At 46.2% G+C, this 27740-nt stretch overlaps 2 protein-coding genes across 5 annotated transcripts in view; one reads left to right on the top strand and one right to left on the bottom strand.

Moving 5' to 3' along the window:
* LOC123374077 (placenta-specific protein 9-like) overlaps positions 1-1137 on the bottom strand; it is a 29487-nt gene extending 28350 nt beyond the window's left edge. Inside the window, exon 1 of one of the 2 annotated variants that reach the window (XM_045023531.1) lies at positions 735-1137. In XM_045023531.1, the coding sequence (XP_044879466.1) occupies positions 735-792 (58 nt within the window). In that variant the 5' untranslated portion in view covers positions 793-1137. The remainder of the gene's footprint in view (positions 1-734) is intronic. The other variant, XM_045023530.1, reaches the window with a different exon arrangement.
* LOC123374075 (putative threonine dehydratase) overlaps positions 1-27740 on the top strand; it is a 114650-nt gene that overhangs the window by 25221 nt on the left and 61689 nt on the right. The window contains exon 1 of one of the 3 annotated variants that reach the window (XM_045023526.1): positions 27119-27161. The exons of the other annotated variants lie outside the window; for them this stretch is intronic. The gene's annotated coding sequence lies outside the window, so the exon portion shown is untranslated. Of the gene's footprint in view, positions 1-27118; positions 27162-27740 lie in introns of those variants that run through there. 3 annotated transcript variants of the gene reach the window in all.

Here is a 27740-nt window from a genome sequence, read left to right on the forward strand (position 1 = left end):
TTTCAGTGCTCACCAGAAAAGCAGCTGCAATTTTTTTTATCTTTTTTTAGAGGGTAGCCCAGAGCTAGATGTACTACTAATAAAAATTAAACATAGATACCAGTGTGCTTTCTGTCTACATGCTTATTCTAGGCTCATCATCACCATGGTTTCAGCATGCTTAGAGTTATGTGCTTAGACAGCTCAGGAACAAGTAAAAGTCAATAACTGCAAAAGCACAGAAACAGAATTTGTTGTTACTAATAGAAAATTAAAGTAGATTTCCCGCCCCCCCCCCCCCCCAAGGAAAGGTCTTTCTGATCTCCTGGGACATTGATCTCCCAGTGCCCATGTGGCATTAGTTCAAGATGGTTTTGTATGTACATTATTATTTAAGATTGCCACAGCTATAATTATAAACATTCAGGACATTAGAAGCAGCCTGTGGATGTGGTTCTAAATTTCTGCAATAGCTCAATGATGGTATGTTTCATGAGTAGTGAAACATCTCCTATCCGGTAACATTTCTAACTAGAGCTGTAATGCTCACATGCATTTTAATAGCACAAAATATGAACCTCTCCTATACAGTGCTTTACAAACACTACATATGTCATCTTCACATAAAATCCTTGTTGACTTAATTTCTTTCTATAGGTGCTGAAATCATCTTTTTTTTTTTTCCCCATGCAAGCCCTTCACTCAAGAAGTTAGTTATCCTACAGTCTGTCCCTTTCAAGCTTGGAATCACTTACCTGAAAAATCTTGCTCCTGAAGCACTAAAATAAAAGCCAAAGCCCAAATGAAAAGCATGGTTTCAAAGCCTCCAAGCTCTGTCTGGGGATCTCTCTCCTAGTCCGGGAGGAGAGGAGCAATGCAGAGTCCCTCCTCCGTTTACATAGTCTCCTAGTCCAGGCTTTTGTGCTGAGGTTTAGCCAGAGCTCTGGGAGGAAATACTCCAAGGCTGAGCCAAGATTCTTAAACCGATCTCTTTCCTTCCTCTTTTTAAAAACACCCTTCAAACTCCACAAAGGGTCCAGTTAACCAAGCAAGCTGGCTGCAGTCCAAGCTTTCCAAACTTTTAACTCTTGTATTTATTTATATTGAGCATGAATGGAATGTGCTGAAGAGCTTCGAATCCTGACTATAGGCAAATGGGGCAAGAAAAAGAGGGGGTTGCTCTGCCTGGGATCCTGAGTAGGGTGACCAGACAGCAACTGTGAAAAATCGGGACAGGGGGTGGGGGGTAATAGGAGTCTATAGAAGAAAAAGACCCAAAAATCGGGACTGTCCCTATAAAATCGGGACATCTGGTCACCCTAATCCTGAGACAGAAGTGGGTGTGTGCATGTTTATTCCTCCTTTAGGAGTCAGTCTAGGGTGGGGATACTGAGGGTGAACATTTAAGAACATAATGGCTTTCAGCATATGATCTAACAGGTTTTATGTTTTTTAAATCCACAAATCTCCCTGGCAGTACAAATTCTTTCTTTTTAAAGATATTGGCTAGTGGCTAAGTCTCTTTTAGACATCTGAAAATTCTACTGGATTCAATAGTATTGGATTGTGTAGGGCTTTTCATCCATAGCCTTTGTAAAGTTCTGCATTGTAAATAAAGTCATTCCACTTTATGCCCGATATGACATTTGTAAAGTTCTTTGAGATCTATCATTACCCCATTTTCAGAGAAACTGAGGCACAGAGGGGAAATGACTTGCCCAAAATCACCCGGTAGGCCGGTGGCAGAATCAGGAATAAACCCCAGGTTTTCTGAATCCCAGACCAGTGCTCTTGCCAACACCGCCTGTATTAATAGTTGTTTCTGCCTAATGTCTTAAAAGTACTGTTGGACCTAATCTGGGGCTCACCGCATTGAATTTTCAGTTTTGCAGCCATCTTAAATCCTAACCTAAATCACGATATTTGTCCTTTGATACTGTCATGCATGAAAATTTCAGTGCCAAGGAAGGCTTGTCTTGAAGACTTGGTTATCTTTTAACAGGATCACAACTACCTGTTACCAAACATATTTTTGTCTAATGGGGCTAGCCTGTATTGGTTGGGCAAGTGGTTAGTATATGGGACTATGGTTTGGGTTCAGCTGGGCTCCAATCTGGACTCTGCCACAGAATTCCTGTGTAACTTTGAGCACATCACTTTAAACCGTCTGTCCCTCAGATTCCAACTGCGAAGAATAGTGAAGCTTACTTAATGTTTGTAAAGTGCTTTGAGATTTTTGAGTAAAGGGGATATATACAAGTAAAGCAGTATTCTTTGTTGAAGGAAAATGAACACAAGGGGGGGGGGGAGAGGGGAATTACAAAAGCCACTTCAGCAAAGAGTGGCTGTGATAATGACATCTGTTCTGGGTGGGACCCACTGAAAATCCTGTTGTCTTACTGAGCCTGCAGAGTTAGTATTTTTCTTGGATGCTTTTCAGGATGACCTTTGTGAATCTTTTGACCTGAGCAGAAATGTTAACAGAGGCCTAACTTGGATCCAAATCCTTAGTGCCTCCTCTGAAGGGGGGGACAAAAGCAGCAGCATGTCTTTCACAGTCAGAAATGTCTGACTTTTACGAAGTGGACCAAGAGATTAGTTCAGCCGCTCTGTCAGACAGAGCCTGCACAAAGCAAGTTTCATGACCATGTGTTTCCATGAAACATTTGGTGTCTTTCCTCTCTGTCCTGTGCCCTTCCAGGATGAGATTACCAAGTAGTGCCTGAATTTAATGCATGATACAGTCGTCATCTTAGTACAAAAATATAAGTTAAGAACAGAGCCTCTAGTTTTGCTTGGAGTATACTTGCTTTTAAAGGTTATTCCTAAATACCAGAACTGCTAAAAACAATTTTCAAGGAAAAAAATTTTCCCATCAGAAAATGCTGATTTTATGGAATTGAAGTGTCCCACAAGAATGTGGTGACCCCATCAAAACTCTTTTTGGAGACTAGGTAGGCAGGCTGGCTGACTGGTCGGCCTGCTGCTTCTTTCCAGCCAGCTGGTAGATGGGCAGGCTGACTGGTTCCCCAGCTGCCCTGAATTCTCTTGAATGGAATTCTATTTCACAAACAATGTCACAATTTGGATTTTTGGTTCCCATTCCGAAACTTTTTTCAAAATTTTCCACAGAATGGGAACTCCAGTTCCCACTCAGCTCTGATAAATACCTTCTCTGTTCACAAATGCTTGGTGTTTCTCTTGAATGTGCCCAGTTATGTTTGAGATGTGCTTGTGGTGGTGAGAATGTTACGTGGATGATTGCTTTGAGAGTAATGTGATAGTTGGTTTTACATGTGCTTCACCAATGAATGTAATTCCATTTTCCAAGAAATTAGTTATGCTGGGGCAGGAGAGCAGGCCTCTGGAGACATCACAATGGAATGACTGGCATGATGGTTTGGCGCTTAATGATAGCGTTATGCTCAGAATTTCCTAAAAGTGGATTTCACAAACTGTTCTACACCTGGGAGAGATCAGTTCTGCAGAACTGAAAAAAACCACAGGTGGTAAAATGGTAAATAAACCCTGATGTCCATTTTCTCTGCAAAACTCTCTGCAATTCTAACTGGCCCTAATGAAGAAGGGGGGAACCTCAGGTTATCAGATGGACTAGAAAAATACTAAAACTAGGAAAGCATTGTTGTGAGACTGGAGCATTCTTCTAGTACCTATGCTTCTGTGGCGATACTATTGTAACCGTCAGTGTGCTGGATGGTGAAGGAGTGCACCTTGGTGCACACTGCCCTAAATGCTTGAAAAGAGAGAGCAAATAAAGACTCCCCCCCACCCCCAAATTTTATTTTAAGAATCTCACATTTAAGCCAATCTCCTGGTTTTTTGGAGACCTGACTTGTGATTTGTGTGTGTTTAAGGCTTGAGGCTGGCAATACTGTTGTATCTTGTTGACAACTACTCTCCTATGCCTCTTATGTGAACTCTCAGAGCTAATGAGATTATCATACAATAAAGGAAAATGAAATTCAGCTGCTGGAAACTTCAGAACCAGCACTTTGCCACATGGACTGTTAGCAGAATGAAAGTGAGTCTATTCGAAAGGTGTTGTCTTCGCTGTCTATGCAACATCAAGACACTGGCACAGTTGGATTCCAAATCACTGTATTTATTAACTATGTACAATATACAAAACTAAGCTACTTACGTACACTGCTGCTTTGCTGCTGTTTCGATGGCTTCAGTAGAAGACAGAGTGGCTCACAAGTGGTTTCCAAACTGTTTAGAGGGATGCTACCCAATTTCATACGGCAACACTATACAATGTGCCCTTGTTAAGTATTCATAAACATCTGCATTGTAAATAGTCATTCCACTTTATGCTCGATATGACATTGGCGTTTTGTGTGGAAAGCTTCCAGCATTGCCCAGTCTGAGCGGCACAATGTCCACGTTTCGCAACTATATAGCAGTACGGACAGGATTCAGCTTGAATGGATCCTGACTGTGGTCACCATGCTGAGATTATGTTGATTCTATATTAGTTGTAAATGATCCATGGCAGATGCTGTCATCCAATCCAGTGGAGAAACCTCCATGTGAGAGCTGGAGCAACTGGTGAGTATAGAACCCAAATAGCAAAAGCTGGAGACTGCTTTGACCGCTTCATTATTCAAAGAGATTGGAGTCATGGGTGGACCTGATCCTAGGTTTTGCAGTTTGTCTTTTGACGATGAAACATAGTGGCCAACCCTAGCTGACTCCCCCATTTGCTGGAGTGCCTTGTGAAACCCGTCTGGGCCCTGTACTACAGCTGTTCCTCATTATTTCCAAAAATAGAGCCCAGGGGAGGGAGAGATGAAATGAATGGCAAAAGTAAACAGTGATTGATTGGTTTTTAAAGGACAAAATGCTTATCTCATCAAAGGCAGCTAAAATTTTTTGACTGTAAGAATGGTTTTCCATGGCAGAAATTGTTGTATGCACTACCAAAATGTTAAGTGACTGCAACATAGCAGTCAGTTCACATGGTCATTGTGGACATGCGATGGCTAATGACGGAGGATGATGCTCACTACAACACTATGGAAGCACCTCTGAGCTAGCAAAATGGCTGGTAAATCCTACAATTTGGTCCTATTAAGATTTTTTTTCCCCTCCCTCCTGTGAGACAGAATGGACAGTGGAGCTTCCCAGTGTGTTGTATTGGGTATAATCTAGCTTCAAACAGACTCTCATGAGACTGATATCAAGAGGCCCAACTAAGACGTCTCCATAAATTGATTTTCTTCATGTGATAGCTGAGCAGAACTTACCTTTTCTCAAACCATCAAATCTAAAGGGCCAGATGCTATATATTGGTGAGCTAATGCACTTTTTTTAAAGGCCACTATCCAGGATCAAAAGGCCCCCGTTATTGAAAACACCTGCTAAATTAAACAGGTTTTTGTATGTTCTGTTTGACACATTCCTAGTAAAGTTACAATCAAGTTACTTGAAAATAAAATTGCTTAAAGTCAGCTTTTATACATGACCTCATGGGATTCAATCTATTCAGCCTCCATATCAACCTTGGTTAGTTTACAGTCGAAAAGGATTAAAAATAATCCCTACCAGCTCCACTGGGACTGGTAAAATCCATGTGTCCCCCTGCTGCCTCTTATGTCATCCCCACTAATAACTGAATTCCAACTGCAGAATCTTTGTTTTCCTTGATACATGAGGCAGAATAGAATCCAGCTGCTTCATTCTGTGGCTGTATCAACCTTTCAGGGCTAGTGATAGTAAACGCTTGTGTGTGTCAATAAAACAGATCTGACCCTAACAGCTTGTCTTCATGAACACTTAGTTTGGAGCAAGATGAGGGGTAAATCTACTCAGGGCCGGTGTAACCACTAGGCGGCCACCAAGTTTGCCAAGATTTGGGGGGCGTCAAAGTGGTGCCCCCAATTTTTTTAAGGGGTTAGGGTGAGGAAGTCTCCACCTCTTCTGGCAGCTTGAACCTGTAGGTGCCAAGCTCCATTAAAACTATCAACAGCACAGGGCGGGGGCAGGGGTGGGGGGGCGCACTCAGCAGCGCAGGCATTCCTGCAAAGTGGGGGTGAGCGGGAGCCTCTTGGATCAGAGAGAGACACAGGGGTGGTTTAATGAGCCCCCTTGCCCCGCTGTCCCTCCTGGTGGGCTGCATGAAGGCAGAATAACAGCAGAGCTCCGGAGCAGCCTGTGCTGGCACTGCTGGGGCTGACACCTCCCTTCCTCTTCCCCCTGCCCCGCCCCCCGGCTCCACCAAGGCAGGTGAACTTCTAAGGGCTCCTCCTAGCCCCACATGGCTCTGCGGCTTTCCTGCAGGATCCGGCTTCACTGAGAATCCGATCCAGTGATCTGCCCCGGCCAGCCAGCAGGCTCCATTCCTCCTCGGTGGGCAGGAGGGAAGGAAGCAGGCTGGATACCACCATGGGCCAGTCCTGGTGCTTCACTGGGCTGCTCTTAGGTAGGTGACACTCTGGGACACTGGAGGGGAAGAAGGGACCTGGTTGCAGGTGGGTTCTGGCAGGGATGTGCATCCCCCCCCAATAGATAAGGGTCTGCCAGCATCCAGGCTGGGTCCTTTTGGCCTTCAAGTCCCTCCCTGGCTCTCTCCGGGGGCACCTTGGGGAAGGCCAAGTTCCTCTTTCCTCCTGCTTGATGCTCAAGCAGGGTGGCTGTGAGTTGGCACCAGAATCTCAGACCCCGAGCCAAGCCCTCCCCAGCACCAGCATGTCAGGCAGGGGCCCACAGCATTTGCCTTGTTTCATGGCACTGGAGGTCAGGGGCAGGGGGCTTTCCTTTCTGCAAACCCAGCAGGAAGCGTTCCCTGGGGTCCCATCCGCCAGAGGGCTCGGGGCGTGGAGACTTTTGCTGCGCAAGGAAAAGTGACGCTCCTCAGCTCACTGGACTGGACAAGCTCATCTGCTTTTTGAGTTGTTGTTTGACAGAGTATCCACCATTCTAATGTTAATAATAATTGGATATTCTAAAGGTAGAATAAAATGTAGTAGACGGGCGGCTCTAGACATTTTGCCACCCCAAGCACGGCAGCATGCCGCAGGGGACGCTCTGCCGGTCGCCGGTCCCGCGGCTCTGGTGGACCTCCCACAGGCATGCCTGTGGAGGGTCCACCGGAGCCTTGCCTGGCGCCCTCCAGGCGACCGGCAGAGCGCCCCCCACGGCATGCCGCCCCAAGCACGCGCTTGGCGTGCTGGGGCCTGGAGCCACCCCAGGTAGTAGATTTTGATATGAAAGAATGAAGGAAGGACATTTATGTGACTAAAAAGGGTGTATTTCTGATTACAATCAACATTGCTTAATTTTAAGGGAAAGTCATCTTGGTCTCTTAATCAATGTTTAGGTCAAACAGTTGATGAAATTCAAATAGTGACTCAGAGAATACATGTCACTTACTAACTATCCTTTTACTTTCAGTAGTGAACAAGAAAAAGAACTGATAGGAATAAATTTTTTTTTTTCATTTTCAGCTGATGCAGCCTCATGGCAGATAGAGAAAAATTGTCTGGGGCACAATTTTGGGAAGGGGGGGTACAAGGTGGAAGTTTTGCCTAGGGCGCAAAATATCCTTGCACCGGCCCTGAATCTACTCCATGCTCACCTGCAGTGCACAAGGGAAAGCTGTGTGGATCCTGCTGCCTTGCACTAGAAATTCCCTAGCCCGCTTTAATCTACCCCACTTTGCTGTTGTACATAATCTTACAAATGCTCTTTCTTAGAATGCCCACAAATTTTTACTCTTTGAAGAAATGCTGCTTTTAGTTTTGTTTGAAAGATGCTGTTGCAGACAGCAGAGAGTTTGGTCTCTCTCATTTGCTGTATTTGAGGTCAATTTTTGGGACCAAGCTGCTGAACTATACAATATTGATAGGTGGTCTCTCGCGCTCTCTCTCTCTCCTTGAAGCTGTTCCGCTTTGTACTATAGTGACTTTATAGTCCGGTGGTTAGGGCACTCCCCGAGAGGTGGGAAACTCCTCTTCAAATCCATTTTCTTCATCGTGTGCGTGCGTGTGTGTGGGAATTGAACTAGCATCTCCTACATCCTGGATGAGTAACCTACCAACTGGGCTAATGATTATAAGGGAGGCTGCTGCCACCACCTCCTCCCTGGCCATTATGTGCGGAGTTAGGCATGCTCCGGATCAGGCTGCACTGGCGGGGAGGAACACCTATCTACACCTGGCTTGAGACTTATGTGGAGTCTTAGACATAAGAGAGGCATCTGGGAGCTAGAAGTGAGGCAGCAGTGTGGATGCCCAGTGGCAGAAATTTAGGCACTTAAGGAATACTTACAGTGCAAATTTAGGCACTCTGAGTTTAGGTGTCTGCAGGGTTAGGTGGCCACCAAGCAGGGATTTTGTGGATTGCAGTCAGGGCTGGTGCAACCATTTAGGTGACCTAGGCGGTCGCCATGGGCACTAGGATTTGGGGGGCATCATTTTCTTCGGCAGCAACCGCAGCAGCCTGATCTTCGGCCACCCTGGTCACCACCGGCATTTAGGCAGAGGGAGCTGGGGCGGGGGGCACGGGGAGGGCCGCCTGCAGCAAATAAGGGGGGTGGAGGCGGCACGCAGGGGAACTCCCTGCCCCAGCTCACCCCTGCTCCGCCTCCTCCCCGAGCACAACGTGGCTGCTTCACTTCTTCTGCCTCCCAGGCTTGTGGCGCCTAAGCTGATTGGCGCCGCAAGCCTGGGAGGTGGGAGAAGTGAAGCAGCGATGGCATGCTCGGGGAGGAGGCAGAGCAAGGGTGAGCTGGGGGGGGTGCCTCAGGGCAGAGGGTGGGAGCTGCCACAGGAGGGGCACCTCAGGGTGGGGGCTTGGGGACTGGGGAGGGCGCAAGATGGAAGTTTTGCCTACGGTGTGAAACATTCTTGCACCGGCTCTGATTGCAGTTGTCCCTAAAACTGGCTAGCACCCAAGTCTCTTTATGGATCTAGACCTTAGAACAAAAATACAGGCAAAGAGCACATAGCTAGCAACAAAGTGACTTACTAGATAAAAAAGCACAGCACATGCATGACTAAGCTCATTAAGTAAATTCTTCAACAGAAGAGTGGAAGGAAGTTTTTGGAACAGAGGAAACAATGTTACAGATGCAGTTCTCTGGAAAGTAAGCTACTAATTACCATTGGAGAAAGCATTCTCTACTGTATTCATTTTGGCAATGGCATAACATGAGAAACTAATTAGATCATGTGAATATGGGTTTGTACAAAATCCAGCTGTTGAGATGTTCCCAACGTACCACTGGCCAATGATGTTTGCATAAACCTTTTCTCTCTCTCTTTCACTTGAACAAGTCCAATACTTGATAAAAGAAGTAAATAAATGCTCAATGATATTGCTGAGTTGTAGGGAGGAGGAATGAAGTAAAGAGGGGACATCTGTAGGCTGATTTGTGCTGCAATGAGAGAAACATCAGTAGCATTCCTGGGTCTGATCTCTTGTAAAAGGGCTGACTGAAGCTAGGGTTGGGCATGTCCTGGGCAAGGATTTTGTCTGATGAGGAGTCCCCTATGACCAGGGAAGCAGATGTAGTGACTGGCTTCAAAGGGAAATCACCCCAGGAACAGAAATGTTGTGGCAACGTCTAGGGAAAGAAAAGCATCCTTCACTAGAGAGAAGGGGGTGAAGTACAATGAGCTTTCTCCTGAGCAGATATGGATAAAAGACATTTCATCACTAGGAGGAGATCATTTTGCTGATCAAACCAAGGAGACGTGCCTATAGGTACTCTGAGAATTGTCTCACCTCCCCCATCTAAACTTAGCTAATGGTGGTTGGCTGGTAGTGACCAGAAGTTATCAAAGCTGTTTGTATGTAAAACAAGGGGGTTTGTTCTGGATCCATTCCAGTGTGCACTAGATAGGTCTCACTGGACACCTGTCCCACTTTGTTGGCATCTGCAGGCAAGAGATTGAGGGTTGAATAGACATGGAAACGAAACTGATCTTTTGCCTGCAGGGGTGGGTCCCTCCAGGGCACCATTGCAGCCCATGGGCTGATCTTTGCGTGGGAAGTTTGCATTGCTGCTGCTGTAACGTGTTCTGGGAATAAGTAAAGGTCCAAGGACCAGAGATTTTACCAGCGCTAAACTCTTAACTCTTAACAATGTCACACAAACTGTTCCTCTTATCTACTAATATCTGTATGAAAATATATATAATAGGCCAATAAGAGAGAGTGGGAAACCCCCAGGTACAAAGCACAGAAATATAAGCAAGTGCTTTATTTTTCAGTCCTTACTTTAAGAAATGAACGTGAATGGGAAAACTGTTCAGATCCTCTGAAAATATGAAAGAACTTCTAGTCTAATTGCAAAGAAAAAGAGTGAATAAAAAGACACAGATTACAATTCACAGAAGGGACAGTCAGTATTTGCCTAATCAAGGGTCATGTTGGCAGCCATACACATTTGTTTTCCAAGCAGCAGGAGTGCGGCATCCTAGGACCTGCAGTCTCCACTGAAGACGTATTATGCATCAGAGCACCTTTTATTAGGGTGACCAGATGTCCCAATTGTATAGAGACAGTCCTGATTTTTGGGTCTTTTTCTTATATTGGCCCCTATTACCCTCCACCTCCTGTCCCAATTTTTCACATTTGCTGTCTGGTCACCCTACCTTTGATCAGCATTGCAAGATTCTGTGGGCTACAGCCTGCGTTGTGAATGCCTTCACATTACATCCTGCTAGACAGTATCACTGTCATAAGCAGCAATGTAGCAGTTGAACTGAACTAGTGGTGTAGTCTACTATCTATACTTTATCATAGAATCTCAGGGTTGGAAGGGACCTCAGGAGGTCATCTAGTCCAACCCCCTGCTCAAAGCAGGACCAAACCCAACTAAATCATCCCAGCCAGGGCTTTGTCAAGCCTGACCTTAAAAACCTCTATGGAAGGAGATTCCACCACCTCCCTAGGTAACCCATTCCAGTTCTTCACCACCCTACTAGTGAAAAAGTTTTTCCTAATGTCCAACCTAAACCTCCCCCTCTGCAACTTGAGACCATTACTCCTTGTTCTGTCATCTTCTACCACTGAGAACAGTCTAGATCCATCCTCTTTGGAACTCCCTTTCAGGTAATTGAAAGCAGCTATCAAATCCCCCCTCATTCTTCTCTTCTGCAGACTAAACAATCCCAGTTCCCTCAGCCTCTCCTCATAAGTCATGTGTTCCAGCCCCCTAATCATTTTTGTTGCCCTCCACTGGACTCTCTCCAATTTATCCTTCTTGTAGTGTGGGGCCCAAAACTGGACACTACTCCAAATGAGGCCTCACCAGTGCTGAATAGAAGGGAATGATCACATCCCTCGATCTGCTGGAAATGCCCCTACTTATACAACCCAAAATGCCATTAGCCTTCTTGGCAACAAGGGCACACTGTTGACTCTCATTCAGCTTTTCGTCCACCGTAACCCCTAGGACCTTTTCTGCAGAACTGCTGCCCAGCCATTCGGTCCCTAGTCTGTAGCAGTGCATGGGATTCGTCCGTCCTAAGTGCAGGACTTACATGAAGCTTTACATTGTTTCAATAAAGCACTCTATTTTCTGACACTGAAGTACAACTCTGGAGATGACAAGGACAAAGTGGATGAGGCACTATCTTTTATTGAGCCAACTTGTGTTGGTGAAGGAGACAAGCTTTCATGCTTACAGAGATCTTTGAATCTGAAGAAGAGCTCAGTGTAAGCTCAAAAGCTTGTCTTTCTTGCCAACAGAAGTTAGTCCAATAAAAGATAACATCTCACCCACCTTGTTTTCTAATAGCCTGGGACCACCGTGACTACACCAACAGCTGACACTGTGGAAATAAGCAAAAAAACAAATGGTTACATGATGTATTGCTGAGGATAACTGCATGCATAACGATATACACACATACTGTCACAGGGAGAAAGAGAGAGACCTTAGGATAATGTAGCAGACCTCTTTGGAGCCAGTCCCCTTCAGAACAATACATTTTGTACTGTGTTGAAAGCCAGCAGTGAGTCAGTAATTGGAAATGTTGTTCCTAGGTCTTTTTGGTGCCAATACAATCTAGCTTAGTGTATTTGCCAAAACTGGCTAAGAATCTAATGATGACTCCAAGCTGTCTGCAGCAGTTGCTTCAGAGTTTTGTGAGTGATCAACTAGGTGGGCTAGGAAACTGACAGGAAAATAGGGGGTTCAGGTGGAAAACAAGTGAGTAATATCGTCACTTTGCATTTTTAACCAGCCTCGGACTGAGGATCTCAGCTCTTTATGAAGCCTCATTAGGACACAGAAGACCCCAGTGAAATATTATCGGTATCAATGAATATTAGTGTAAGCAGAGTCAGGATGAGCTCTACCCTGACATCTGGTGGTAGATTATGGGGAGTGCAGAGTGGCAGGTTCCAGTATTCGCATTAGCATTTCAGTTATTTGCATGGGCACTCCCACCCCACTTAGCATACCGCAAAGCAGTATGGGATGGTTGTTTTCACAGCTGTGGGAGCCCCAATTTCGTTGTTATTGGGGCAGGAGGAATGAAATGTTGTCACCCCGATTGGGTAAATGGGGAACTACAAAATTGTCTTGTGATGGGGGGTTTCCTTGTCAGCTGGATAGCACTTGCTAGATGGGGCACATGAGTTCCAAAACCCATTGAAAGGAGAGAGGCTGGGGACAGAGATCTGTACTGGGTGGTGCAGGCTTCTTGTGTGAGCCAGAAGCACCAGTTCCACCTGTGCCTCTCTCCACTGTGGAATGTTAGAGTTAATTTTTGATTCCCTTAAGAATCTAGATACAGGTTACTGAGCTGAACTCACTGGGGCTCCCCTACTATGAGCTGGTCTCACTAAGAGCTGAAATCACTGAAGAGCTGGACTTGCTGAGCTGAGAGCACTGAGTACTGTGCTTATGAGTGGGGGAGCCTGAAGCTATACCGTGGAGCAGAGCAGCTGGCAGAGCGGAGTGGAGCAGTTTGTGCAGCCACTGGGTGAGTGGAGCCAAGCAGCTCGTGAGGACGGCTGGAGTGGCTTACAGGACAGCTGGTGGACCAGAGCAGCTGGCAGAGCGGAGCAGCCCACAGAGCAAGCGGAGCTGAGCTGGTTGCAGGGACGACTAGTGGAAGCAGAACCCCATGACGAGGCAGGGCAGTTGGCCCCAAACCCACGTAAGGTGCCCCTTTCTACCCAGGCTGGGGAGGGGGACCTCTGCAGAGAGACTCTTGAACTCTGGGGCTGCACTGATCCGGGACCAAGACTTTTGGATGGTGGGACTTTTGGGACTGTGGGTGATTTGGGGGTTGCTGGACTCAAGGGCCCTGAGAGAAGGACACGGCACAATTTGCTGGGGTGGGTCTTTGCTCACGGTTTGACCCATGAACTCTAGCTGAGGTATTGTCCCAATTTAATGCTTGTCGTTTATCATGTATTAAACCTTTTCTGCTACACAAGACTCTGTGCTTGCGAGAGGGGAAGTATTGCCTCCTCGAGGCGCCCAGGGGTGTGTGTAAGATTTTCCCAGGTCACTGGGTGGGGGCTCGAGCTGGTTTTGCATTATGTTGTGGGGAAGGGACCCCTATGTATTGAACCCGGCCCTTGCTGCTATTGTTTCGGCCCGGCAGAAGGGTTACATTTTTGGGGGCTCGTCCGGGATCCCTGGGTCAGTACCCCTCGCAAGCACATGTTGAGTGTTCCACTGTATTGGGAAATAATTTTGAGGAAATTACTGTTGGTATAATGGCTATGTCGGGTCTGATGGGCCCCAGTCCTGCAGCCTCTAGCTCAGGGGCGGCAGCCGCAGCCTATGATTGGGCAAAAGCACTGGGGCATATATTGGAAAAGATTGTGCTGGCCTATGCTACGTCAAACTCTTGTCGTAAGTTAAGGCTATTTGATGGGAAAGAGGAGTTTGAGCCCTGGTTGGAGCATACCACTGAAATGCTGCGGGAGTGGGCCGTACCCGATGTAGAAAAGAGAAGATGTCTAATAGAGAGCCTTAGTGGCCCAGCACTAGATGTAATTCGCACCCTGAAGCTAGTTGACCCTGGGGTTAGTGTGCAGGACTGCCTAAAGGCCCTTGATAATACCTTTGGGAGCGTAGAGAGCCCTGAAGACAGTTACTGTAAATTCCTTGATTCCCGACAGCAAAGGGGTGAGAAAATTTCAGCCTATATACAGAGGCTGGAAAGACTGCTTCAAAGAGCTGTTATGAGGGGAGCAGTGACTGCTGAGCAGATGGATCAGACCAGACTGGCTCAAGTTGTAAGAGGGACTCAGTATCAGAACCCGATCCTACTTCATCTCCGACTAAGAGAACGGCAGGATCATCCCCCGAGTTACTCCCAGCTGATAAAGGAGGTCAGGGAAGAGGAAGAAAGGCAGACTGCCAGCGAGTGTTGGGAAGCCCAAACATTGGAACCAGGCAGCACCACGCCACTGCAAATGGCCAGTGTACTGATGGTGAGCACCACAGAGGAACTTGCCCAACAAATGCAGGCCCTGACGAAACGGATAGCTGAGCTGCAGAGCATCATTGACCGAGCTAAGGTTGCCAGGAATAAGGAGCCTCAGACTGTGACAATGGAGAAGTCAGTATCTAGAGCCACTGTCCCACCCCGGCGAAGGGGGAAAGGGCAATTCTTTTGCTACCGGTGTGGTCAGGATGGGCACAGTGCTGCTAACTGCCATAAGGAAGAGAACCCCTCCTTAGTGTATGAAAAGCTGAGGAGCAGTTGGGAGAGACCCAGTAGCTGCCAGAAGGTCTGGGGACGGAGACCACCTAGACCTACAGGATTTGAAGATTCCCCCCAAAGAGACCGTCCAGCTGGGATCCCTGCAGGACTGATAGGGCCGCGAGCAGAGGTCATGGTGAGGATTGAAGGGGTGGAGTGTAAAGCCGTGCTTGACACTGGATCTCAAGTGACTATTATATTTCAGTCATTCTACCAACAGATGCTTAGGCACCTGCCTATACAGCCACTGACTGGCATTGGTCTGTGTGGCCTCAGCATGGATGAATACCCCTACCAAGGGTATGTCATAGTGCACCTTGAATTCCCAGAGGAGGTTGCTGGGGTAAGGGAAGAGGTAGACACAGCTGCCTTAATATGCCCTGACCCTAAAGGGACCTCTGATGTGTCTGTGCTGATAGGGACCAACTCCAGTCTCTTCAAGGTGCTCGCGGATTACTGCAGACAACGGGCTGGGGACCAGTACCTGAGTACCCTGATGATCCATACGCTTTGTGCTGAAGCCTATAGGAAGATTGAGAGCGCTAAAAAGGAGACATCTGAGCTACCAATTGGGGCACTGAAGTACATGGGCACAACCCCCTTAGTAGTGCCCGCAAGGACAGAGCAAGAGGTGCTTGTCATGAGTACCAGGCTGAAAGGCAGTAAAGGGGCACTAGCAATGATAGAGCAGCCAGTTGAAGGAGAGCTCCCGGAAGGAGTGCTGGTCCCCAGTGGAGTCATAACCCTACCTGCTGACGCCCAGGAAAAGGTGACTATACTGATTGCTAATGAAACAAGTCAAGATGTTGTTGTGAAGCAAGGACAAAAGATAGCAGACCTCTTTGAGCCTGAATCAACTGTAAAACCCCAGTGTGAGACTCAAGTTCCGACAATAGACCCAGCAAAGTTTGACTTTGGAGATTCACCGTTGTCCGAGGAGTGGAAAGATCGCCTGAGGAGGAAACTTTGTGAAAGACCCAAGGTGTTCTCATTGCATGAGTGGGATGTGGGATGCGCAAAAGGAGTAGAGCACAACATCAGACTACATGACTCCCGACCTTTCAGAGAGAGATCTAGGAGGCTTGCTCTCTCCGAGATGGAAGATGTGCGACAACATCTTCAAGAGCTGGTTGCAAACGGCATCATTACAGAGTCCCGCAGTTCATACGCCTCACCCATTGTGGTGGTCCGTAAAAAGAATGGGAAAATCAGGATGTGTATTGACTACCGCACCCTGAACCGCCGTACTGTGGTTGACCAGTACACAATGCCTTGAGTCCAAGATGCCTTAGACTGTTTGCTGGGAAGCCAGTGGTTCTCTGTGTTGGATCTGCGGAGTGGATACTACCAGATCCCTCTGGGTGAAGAAGATAAGGAGAAGACAGCCTTCATTTGCCCATTAGGATTTTATCAGTTCGAACGCATGCCCCAAGGGATTTCTGGAGCACCTGCCACATTTCAACGTCTTATGGAGAAAGTTGTGGGAGACATGAATTTACTGCAAGTGTTAGTTTATTTAGATGACTTGATTGTGTTTGGAAGAACTTTGGAAGAGCATGAAGAAAGACTTCTTAAAGTGCTCGATAGGTTGGAGGCATATGGTTTGAAGCTTTCAATTGACAAATGCCAGTTCTGCCAAACCTCAGTAAAGTATGTCAGTCACATCGTGTCCCAAGAGGGTGTGAGTACTGATCCCGATAAAATAGAAGCACTCACTACCTGGCCACGTCCCACTAACTACAGGGAACTCAAGACCTTTCTTGGATTTAGTGGCTACTACCGCAGATTTGTGAAGAACTATGCCACAATTGTAAAACCTCTGAATGATCTTACCAGGGGATACCAGTGCAACAGGTACAAATCTAAGACCCGGCATAAGAGGAGGCCTCCAAAGCCTCCTGTGCAGAGACATTATGGCCCCTTCGAACCATTTGGGCCACGGTGGGATGAGAGATGTGAGAGGGCTTTTCGGGAAATCATTACTTGCCTAACTCATGCCCCTGTCCTAGTCTTTGCTGATCCAAGCAAACCATTTATCCTGCATACTGATGCCAGTTTGGAGGGTCTGGGAGCAGTACTGTACCAGGAGGTGGAAGGCAAGCGTAAGCCTGTAGCCTTTGCCAGCCGAGGACTGTCTGATAGTGAAACCCGCTATCCCACCCACAAGCTGGAGTTCTTGGCCTTGAAATGGGCCATCACTGAGAAATTTCGAGACTACTTGTATGGTGCCCAGTTCCAGGTGTGGACAGACAACAACCCACTGACTTATGTGTTAACAAGTGCTAAACTGGATGCTACAGGGCAAAGATGGGTGGCCGCTTTGGCTAGCTATGACTTCAGCATTCAATACCGATCAGGGAGAAGCAATGTAGATGCAGATGCATTGTCCAGGCGTCCACAAGCACCAGGAGTTGCTGTGATACCCACGGATGGAGTGAGAGCTATTTGCAGTGTGAGTCGCCGAGAGCCAGAGGCCCATGAGAGCCTTCATGGATGCGTTGCTGAAGCTTTGGGCCTGCCCCCTGAATGCGTGCCTTCTGCTTCAGTGAACTATATTGCTTTGGACCAATCTCCTTTGCCCGTGCTCAATGCGGCTGACTGGCAGGAAGCCCAGCTGCAAGATATTGCCATTCGTGATACGCTACTTGCCAAAAGGGAGGGGCGAGGCCCAGCTGCGGTTGTTCCACCTACCCCAGAGGGCAAACTACTGTTGAGAGAATGGACCAAGCTAAAACTGATTCAGGGAGTGCTACACCGCGTGATCACAGATCCCCTACAAAGACAATGGAACCAACTAGTGCTGCCGAAAGAGTACAGAGGCCTGGCCATGAGGGCCCTGCATGATGACTTTGGACATTTAGGGATGGAGAGGACCCTGGAACTTATCCGCAGTAGGTTCTATTGGCCCTGGATGGCTGAAGATGTTCGCAGGAAATGTGAGACCTGCGCTCGATGTGTCCAAAGGAAAACTCTGCCCACCAGGGCAGCATATCTGAAGAACATCACCAGCAACAAACCTCTGGAGCTGGTTTGCATTGACTTCTTGTCTTTAGAAGTGGACAAGAGGAATATTGGGAACATTCTAGTAGTGACCGACCATTATACGCGATATGCACAGGCATATCCCACACGTGATCAGAGGGCCACCACTGTCGCTCGAGTACTGTGGGAAAAATATTTCTCGGTTTATGGATTCCCAGCCCGGATACACTCGGATCAGGGATGAGACTTTGAGAGTCACCTTCTAAAGGAGGTGCTGAGGATAGCTGGAATTAAAAAGTCGAGGACAACGCCGTATCACCCGCAGGGTGACCCTCAGCCAGAGAGGTTCAACCGGACCCTATTAGATATGTTAGGGACTTTGCGGCCAGAGCAGAAGGCAACCTGGAGCCAACATGTTGCATTTCTGGTGCACGCCTACAATGCCACCAAGAACGACGCTACGGGAGTCACCCCATATTTCTTGATGTTTGGGCGAGAACCAAGATTACCCATAGACCTGTGCTTTGGTGTATCCGAGGATGGAGATAGCTATGAAACTCATCAGCAATATGTATCCCGACTACGAGAAAAGCTGCGGGATGCTTATCACTTAGCTCCATCTGCAGCTCGGAAGAATGCAGACCGCAACAAACATCGATATGATGCTAGGGTACATCTGCAAGAGCTCCAGCCAGGGGACAGAGTCCTGCTGCGAAATATGGGTATTGCTGGCAAACACAAGATAGCTGACAGATGGAAGGCAATACCTTACTTGGTAATGGAAAAGCTAGGAGATCTGCCGGTCTACAAGATCAAACCTGAAGAGGGTCCAGGGCACACAAAGACGGTGCATAGAAACCTTTTGCTCCCGGTGGGGGAATTGGTGGGCAGCCCTTATGAGATGGGCCACAACAGGGCAACTGGGCAGAACGAAGGTGCTGTACCAAAGCCACCTTCCAACGTGGACAGCCGGCCTCCTGCAGCTAACTTACCCCTACTCAGCACATCTGAGAGTGAGTCTGAGGAGGAAGACACAACCATGGTGTATCCTAGGATGAAGACAAGATTGCAGTCTCAATCAGCTGAATCCAAAGAGAGCACCTCCTCTTCTGCCCTAAACCCTATGGCAGAAGTATTTAGGCCCATTCCTGACACCCCTGAGCCACTGGTGGAACCCCCATGTGATGACTTACACAGATTATTGGACAGTGGCGACATACAGATGGAAGATGCCCCAATCACCTTCGACACTCCACTGCTAGAAATGCAGGGGCCTATGCCAGTATCTGAGGGGAACTCACAGGAAACTTCCCCATCTGTCACTCCAGAGGATGTCCCCCCTACCACAGCAACAGAGATTCTCAATAGGCGAGACAGGGTAATAAGACCAGTGAAACGGTTAACTTATGATGCACCTGGGGTGACTAGTGAGGAGCCAATACATTTAGCACACAGGCTTGTGGAAGCTAAAGTGGGCTATCTGAGGCCGTTTGATGGGGGCCAGTAAGTTGGTACAGTAGGGAATGTGATTTGTCGGGACGACAAATTCTCGGCTGGGGGGAGGATGTAAGCAGAGTCAGGATGAGCTCTACCCTGACATCTGGTGGTAGATTATGGGGAGTGCAGAGTGGCAGGTTCCAGTATTCGCATTAGCATTTCAGTTATTTGCATGGGCACTCCCACCCCACTTAGCATACCGCAAAGCAGTATGGGATGGTTGTTTTCACAGCTGTGGGAGCCCCAATTTCGTTGTTATTGGGGCAGGAGGAATGAAATGTTGTCACCCCGATTGGGTAAATGGGGAACTACAAAATTGTCTTGTGATGGGGGGTTTCCTTGTCAGCTGGATAGCACTTGCTAGATGGGGCACATGAGTTCCAAAACCCATTGAAAGGAGAGAGGCTGGGGACAGAGATCTGTACTGGGTGGTGCAGGCTTCTTGTGTGAGCCAGAAGCACCAGTTCCACCTGTGCCTCTCTCCACTGTGGAATGTTAGAGTTAATTTTTGATTCCCTTAAGAATCTAGATACAGGTTACTGAGCTGAACTCACTGGGGCTCCCCTACTATGAGCTGGTCTCACTAAGAGCTGAAATCACTGAAGAGCTGGACTTGCTGAGCTGAGAGCACTGAGTACTGTGCTTATGAGTGGGGGAGCCTGAAGCTATACCGTGGAGCAGAGCAGCTGGCAGAGCGGAGTGGAGCAGTTTGTGCAGCCACTGGGTGAGTGGAGCCAAGCAGCTCGTGAGGACGGCTGGAGTGGCTCACAGGACAGCTGGTGGACCAGAGCAGCTGGCAGAGCGGAGCAGCCCACAGAGTAAGCGGAGCTGAGCTGGTTGCAGGGACGACTAGTGGAAGCAGAACCCCATGACGAGGCAGGGCAGTTGGCCCCAAACCCACGTAAGGTGCCCCTTTCTACCCAGGCTGGGGAGGGGGACCTCTGCAGAGAGACTCTTGAACTCTGGGGCTGCACTGATCCGGGACCAAGACTTTTGGATGGTGGGACTTTTGGGACTGTGGGTGATTTGGGGGTTGCTGGACTCAAGGGCCCTGAGAGAAGGACACGGCACAATTTGCTGGGGTGGGTCTTTGCTCACGGTTTGACCCATGAACTCTAGCTGAGGTATTGTCCCAATTTAATGCTTGTCGTTTATCATGTATTAAACCTTTTCTGCTACACAAGACTCTGTGCTTGCGAGAGGGGAAGTATTGCCTCCTCGAGGCGCCCAGGGGTGTGTGTAAGATTTTCCCAGGTCACTGGGTGGGGGCTCGAGCTGGTTTTGCATTATGTTGTGGGGAAGGGACCCCTATGTATTGAACCCGGCCCTTGCTGCTATTGTTTCGGCCTGGCAGAAGGGTTACATTAGTTATACCTACATCAGAGAGGGGTAAACTTAGGTCTGGAGAAATTGACTTAACTAAGGTCTAAATGACTGAAGCAGAAGTAGAATTTGTGAGTTCCAGTCCCCTATTCTAAGCATGCTGCTTCCTAAATATACAGAATATTTTCTATTAAATAGACTGCACCCGTTTGTTACACACTTCCTGTATTATACAACTTTAGATCATACAAAGGTGCAATCCACCACTAACGTGGAGTATACCAGGGTTACCAAATGGTAAATGGATCCATGGCATATCATACTGCAGAAAAACTAGTCAGGGAATTATTTGAGTAACCCAGAGATCAGGATTAGATTGCTAGGGTCTTTGGCAGGTTAGCTTTGTAAATTGCACTTGTCAAAGTGGGAAAACAACTGAAAATGGAGAAAGAACCTCTTTCATCACAAGCATGAGAAATTGATTGCTGAGAGAGGCGTAGGTGGCTGTAGGACTTGCATATGGCAAGTTAAGGTTCTCCTCCTGTGGAGGAAGGGAAGTCATGTTGTCAAATACCAATGAGGCTGAGCACTGTATTACTTTGCATTTTTGTAGCAGTTGCCATGAGTGACTTGGTGCCTGAGTGTATTAAGCCTCACGACATAGGTAACACTTAACAAGTGTGGAAACTGAGGTGCAGGATATAAAGCAAACTTATCCAAGGCCATTCAGCAGGTCAGAGGTAGAGCTGGGAATAGAACCTGAATCTGACGCCTAAATTGGGCTCTAACCATTGGCCTATGCTCCCTTTTCCATAGCTACAGGAGGTCACCGACTGATTCAGAAAAGGGAATGTCTTGCCAAAGGGAGAGACCAAACAAGCCATTTCAATGAAAATGTGCATAGTGAATAAAAGACACCTTCAATGCTCCCCCATGTTCCTGCTATGTTACCTGTAATGTTCCAGTGGTATTTTTAATAGGCAGGAACCAGCAGAAAAAAGGTTAATTTTTTACCCATCTTCTGATAACATACAGAGAGCACATGTCATGTTTCAGGTGGCATATAGCAGAAGCAAGCCATGAATCCTTTAAAGTAGATTGTAGGAGAAATGTTAGCCATGTTGTCGTAGCTGTGGTGGTCGCAGGATGTGAGAGAGACAAGGTGGGTGAGGTAATATCTTTTATTGGATCAACTTCTGTTAGGGAGAGAGACAAGCTTATGAGCTTCGCAGAGCTCTTATTCAGGTCTGGGGAAGGTAACCAGAATGTCCAAGCTAAATGCAAGGTATGACAGATTAAGTACAGGTAAGGGCTTCACGTGTGCTGTAGAACACCATGTAAAGTGAAGTGGGAAATTTTCACAACGTGGTCACTTCATATCTGACCTCTGTCTTTTGTCCTCAAAGGAAACCTGCACAATGCCTTCAAAAGACAAGCCTGGGAACTTCAGTTCATAACTTTGCTGAGCAGAGAATGCGAGTGTCTGATATTTTCTTAGTTACGTAGTTAATCACATAAGGGCTCCTGACCAGCTTTGGCATGTACAATAAACCTAAAACTGTCAAATGAGAGCTGGCTGATCATCTAGCATTGGCTTCTCCTTATTTCCAGCTACAAACCTACATGAAAAGGCATCTTAAATACTTTCCCAAAGACTTTATTTCTTGGAAACAATTGCTGCATTTGCCACACAGATGGTTTGTGATCATGAATAGAAATGCAGATAGCCATGAATGAGGTCCACAGCATAAAAAAAACTTGACACACTCTAAACTACCTAATAAAAGATCTAAATTAGCAGGAGCCAAGGCTTTGGTTGATGTTGTCAGGAGCCAGATGCATAATCTGAATTATGATCCTCCCTCTGTCTTTTTCTCTTGAGGTTCCTTTCTAAAAAAGACAATGTATTTCTTAAGATGCACTAATCCTTACAGAAATATACACCAGTTCTGTACAGTTTCAAGTATAGATGGTTACACCAGGGACACAGTGATGATTCCAATAAATGCTGAAACTGAAATGAACAAATAATGACCAAGATTCAGGAAGTGAAATAAAGTGAGGGCTTTCATGTGAAGCTCTGCATTATTTAGAATGCTAGATGCTACTTATAATGTGAAGTTTTGGTACATCAATTATAGTTTTACAATAACACTAGTTTTGTACATACGATGATAAAATATTTGTGTGGCAGCATTTTGTCAAAACAAAGTTAAATGTACAGATGTGCCTCACATGGTCCTTCGTGGCTAATTTTGTGGTTCTTAAATGTAGAACCCCCACACTGGAATTCAGTGGAAGGTACGCACACAGACCTATTTGTTGTGGCTTCACCTATTTATCAGTAGTTATTTTGCATTAATATATATGGACAGTGTTGTGACCCAAATAGTAATCCAAGGGCATTCATAACTTTATTATGACCTCTTAAAAAATATTTGATGCTTACTTAGAAAGCTAATGCACTTCTAAGGCCACTTGGTAACATTGCCACTGAGGAAAGCTGATACAGAGAATTCACAGAGCACTAAATATTATACAGATTGGAAGATAAAATACACAGGAGAGAACCGGGGAGCTAATTGATTATACTCAAGAAATGAAGAGTCAGGATGGGAGAAGAGGAGATGATATGAATTGTAAGAAGCCTATGAATAATTTCAAGGAAGGAATTCTTTCTCTCAACTAAGGAAGGGAACTCTTTTTTCCACCTCAAAAGATGGTAAAACAAGAAGCAATGGTCCAAAGCTTTTTTTTTTTTTTTTTTTTTTTTTTTATTAAAGGTAGACTAAGCAGTAGAAAATGTTCTGCCCCATGTGGGTAACTGGGTATTGTAAAAAGATTGGGGGGGGGGCACCACACGTCCTTCCTGGAAATAGTCAGTATAAGGAGCCTGATCTTTCAGCCTTTATGAAGTTAGCAGGAGATCTGACTGCACAAAGGCCGCAGGATCTGATCCTAGACTAGTTAACTTGTGAGTGGGAATGATTATAGGGAGCAGACCAACCAAAAAGCAAGGTGGGTAGTGGGTAGCAATGAGATTGAAGGACCCAGGTAAACTTTTTTTCTGAACTCAAGAGCTATGATCCAGAAACTTGCATAGGTAGTCCACTTACCTGATCTCACTCATTTCTTAGTCTGATTCTGGTACTTATAGGTTACCTATTTCTTAGGTTTATTTCCTGTTTGTGTACATTTTTGTCAGGGTCCCTTCATTATTGTTGTTGGCCTATGTGCCAAATAGGCATACATTTTGCACAGCTGTTCTTCCCCCCCCCCCCCCCCCCCACACACACAATTCAGACATTTGGTTGATTTCGGTGTTGCCACAACTGCACCAACAGAAAATGAGGCCTACCTGGAACTGGGCCAACCGAGCTGATTTTAAGCACAGTTTGAACTGTGATCCAGTTTTAATCAGACACATCAGGAGGATAGGAAAGAGGATTTAGATCAATGAGGGCTTGGCTACACTTACAAATTTGCAGCGCTGCAGCAGGGTGTGAAAACACACCCTCTCCAGCGCTGCAAATTGCGGTGCTGCAAAGCGCCAGTGTGGTCAAAGCCCCAGCGCTGGGAGCGCGGCTCCCAGCGCTGTATGTTATTCCCCACAGGGAGGTGGAGTACGGACAGCGCTGGGAGAGCTCTCTCCCAGGGCTGGTGCTTTGACTACACTTAGCGCTTCAAAGCGCTGCCGCGGCAGCGCTTTGAAGCACTAAGTGTAGCCACAGCCGAGTCTAGAACAGGGTAAGAGACTTTTTGAACCATTAAGTACTTTACCTTGGGACTACTAGTGCTGACTGGAAAGCAAAGAGTTTAGTGTTCCACTTCCAAATCCGCCCTGATGTATTGTCTAACACTGAGCGGAAACATTTATTTGCTTTCAGCAAAGTGCACAATCACTGATGGTTTCTATTGTCACATCTAAGCAGCAATGCATCATAAATGAAGGCTTTTTGAGCTCTTATCAACACAACACATCACATAACTAAACACCATAAGGAATGCTAGCTACTCTGAGCAATTCTAGAATAACCTACATGTGTCTGCTCTCAGGTTTTATTAGAATTTTAGCTCTTTGGCTACATTTGTAGATATACATACATTGTACACAAAATGAATTTTAAATGTTAATTGAGGTATTGAGTTTTTAAAATCACCAGTCCCTAGCTCTTGTATAACAGTTTGAGATCTATGGATTTCAAAGTGCTTTACAAAGGAGGTCAGTATCATTATCCTCATTACACAGATGGGGAAACAAATAGAAGGGCAGTTAATAGAAAATGATAGTAATTCTTGAGCCTTGTGAGTTATGGACTGTGCCACTCCCCACCACTTTCTGGTCTTTTTCCTCTAACTGTGAATGGAAGAGTCCACTCACCCTGGCAAACCTCAGGGGCTCTGCATGGGGTTCTTCCTGCACGGATGCAATTGCGGGTCTGAGGGCTTAGACCCTAATTTTGCAAAGACTTAAGCAGGTGCTTAAGTTTAGAAGCCGTGAGTAGTTCCATTGAAATCAATGAGACTGCTCACAGTGCATAAGTGTCTGCAGGTAAGGGTGTAAGTCTGGACAGAATCAAGATCACATCTTGGTACTCCTTTTTGGACCATGTGCGCAGCACCTTCAGGCCATGATCAGAGTGGGAGGGTGGGATGGGGAGGATGGCCCTCCTTTTTACCTAATCTGTAATGGCAGATCACTCTACAGTATCAGGAGACAATAATTCTGTACGTGAATTACAAAAGGGGAAAACCACAGTCATCTGTTTACTCTTGTTCCTTTCGTGATGCTCATTTTTCTTGTCTATTTTGGTCTGATTGGTCTTTATTATGCTGTTCTGGCAGGTGTCCCCCAGTGGTGCTATTACATAGTTTTCTTCTGAGTTCTTTCTAAGTGTGCAAGCAATCAAAAGTGCCATCTTGGCACACAAGCTGTGTTATTGCTAGTTTTTGTTTTGCAAGTTTGTGTGTAGGGAAAGGGTCCTTGGAGAAGGAGCTGTGAGGCGGCATCAGAGCTTGATCTCTGATTAGAGTAAATTCTTGGGGCAGAGTTAATTCCTAGTAACCGGACATTAATTTTGGGCTGTGATTTCTGAAAAATGGGGTTGCCCTGTGTGATGATTTGACCACCTCTGTTCCAGGACTGACATGTGTAAATAGTGCAAACTAAACATAGGATCTGAGTTACTGATTTCTTCTGAACTGGGAGCCAACCTGCAAGGCCCCAAACATCTGCTACCACTCATCTGAGGGACAATGCTGGTGTCAGCAAGGGATGCTAGTGCCTGTAAAAGGGGAACGATACATTTAAAGACTGGTGTGGTTGCATAATATGAATTTATTCATGCTTCTCTATCTAGATATTATTTTCCCTGGTCAGTATAATATGTTGGTTCTAAATGATTTGTTAGACATTTCTGTGTATCTGCAGTGCTAGTACTGTCTCTACTTCTGCCTGTGTTAAAATGATGTTTTTTAACATTAAGGCAAGCAGAAGCCTCATTTATGGCATTAAACCACAGGTCATTTTGGTGCACTACTTTCTGGCACCCTCATTTTAGTCCCAAAGTTACCTTCCTTCCATCAAACTGGGAGTTGTTTCACTTTCATTGTTGAATATGGCTTAAATCAGAAATGAAGCATGAAACAAAAAGTATAAAAATTTACTTATGCTGAAGAAATGAATCCCACAGCAATCAGTTGCCTGCATAATTTTTTTTTTGTCCACATTTTGCATCGGATACATCTGTCTTGGCAGTTAGAGAGATGCTTTAGTGCACAACAATAAATATAGACGTTAGGTATTATCCTTTTAAATGGTCAGGGCTGCCCAGAGGATTCAGGGGGCCTGGAGCAAAGTGGGGGATCTGCGGCGCTTGTACTCACCCAGCGGCGGTCCGGGTCTTTGGCAGCATTTCTGAGGCAGGGGGGTTCTTCAGTCGCTCAGCATTGAAGGGCCCCCCGCCGCTGAAATGCTGCTGAAGACCCGGACCGCCGCCGGGCCAGGGCTCACGGGGCCCCTGCGGGGCTCGGGGCCTGGGGCAAATGGCCCCACTTGCGCCATCCCCCCTCCCCCCCCGGGTGTCCCTGTAAATGGTGTGTGAGCCCTCTGGTAACCATCACAGTCTGTTCTGTTGGAGTCTAGCAGAACATGACCAGAGAACATAGCGAAGCTTAGTGTGCTGTAAATAGTGAGTAAACACAGCCATTTGGTCCCCACTGTGCCTGTGGTTCCTTCACATTGTTTGTGTAAAGAGCACACAACACCTATTTTTGTCTCTGAATTGCAGGAAGGTCTGGAGCAGTGATACTCAGACTGAGGCTCGCAAGCCTCAAATGGCTCTTTAATGTGTTTCCAGTAGCTCTTTGCAGCACATGATATTAAAATACTGTGTGATGTAATTATTAACCAATCAGCATGCTTTTACTCTGTTAATCAATTGTAATTGATAAAATAATACTACTTGGTCAGTCATTTTGCTGTGAGAATAAGATATAAAAATTAAATATTTCCCCTATCATACTGTTTTAAATATGAATATACAGCACTATTGTAAATGAAATAATGAATTCACATGACTGTGGCTCTTTTGGATAATTAGGAATCAACATTTGGCTCCTGAACCACTGAAGTCTGAATATCACTGGACTAGCGCATATTGGCCTAGGCATGTGAAGGTACTCGGCCTTTGTGAAAATCAGATCACTTACATAGGTGTCTAAATATGAATTTTGGAAGCTAACTTCTGCACATGTATCTGAATTATAAATGAACATGGTCTGTGTCTGTATCCCACACAGTAAGTGTCTTGCAGAAAAGTCTCTGACTCCATTCCAGAGTGTTACACTGACAGATATTTTTCTTTGAATTGGTTTTCCTCCCTTCTTTCCACTTTACGTGGCGTAGGAAAGCTGTTTCTGTTCCCACTCATTTCAGCCTGCTGCATCATTTTGGGGGAGGTTATTCAGTTGCTCCCTGGAGATAATGAACAATAAGATGAAAACTGTGCCCACATACCTCAGCTGCTATTTTACAAATATGAACAGATGGGGACACATTCTGATCTTACTCACCACTAAACTCTGAGTTATGCGGTCTGTAAGATTGAACAGAGCATTAGGTAGAACAGAACTTGAAACTGATCAAAAGAAATTTGCTATCAGTTAGTGTTTGTTCTATATTTTGTGTGTTTCTTGTTGGCTCTTCACCTCACACATTTTGTGTGGCCACATTAGTTTTTATATAATGATGTTCTG

Source organism: Mauremys mutica, chromosome 7, assembly GCF_020497125.1.
Source record: "Mauremys mutica isolate MM-2020 ecotype Southern chromosome 7, ASM2049712v1, whole genome shotgun sequence".
NCBI lineage: Eukaryota > Metazoa > Chordata > Testudines > Geoemydidae > Mauremys > Mauremys mutica.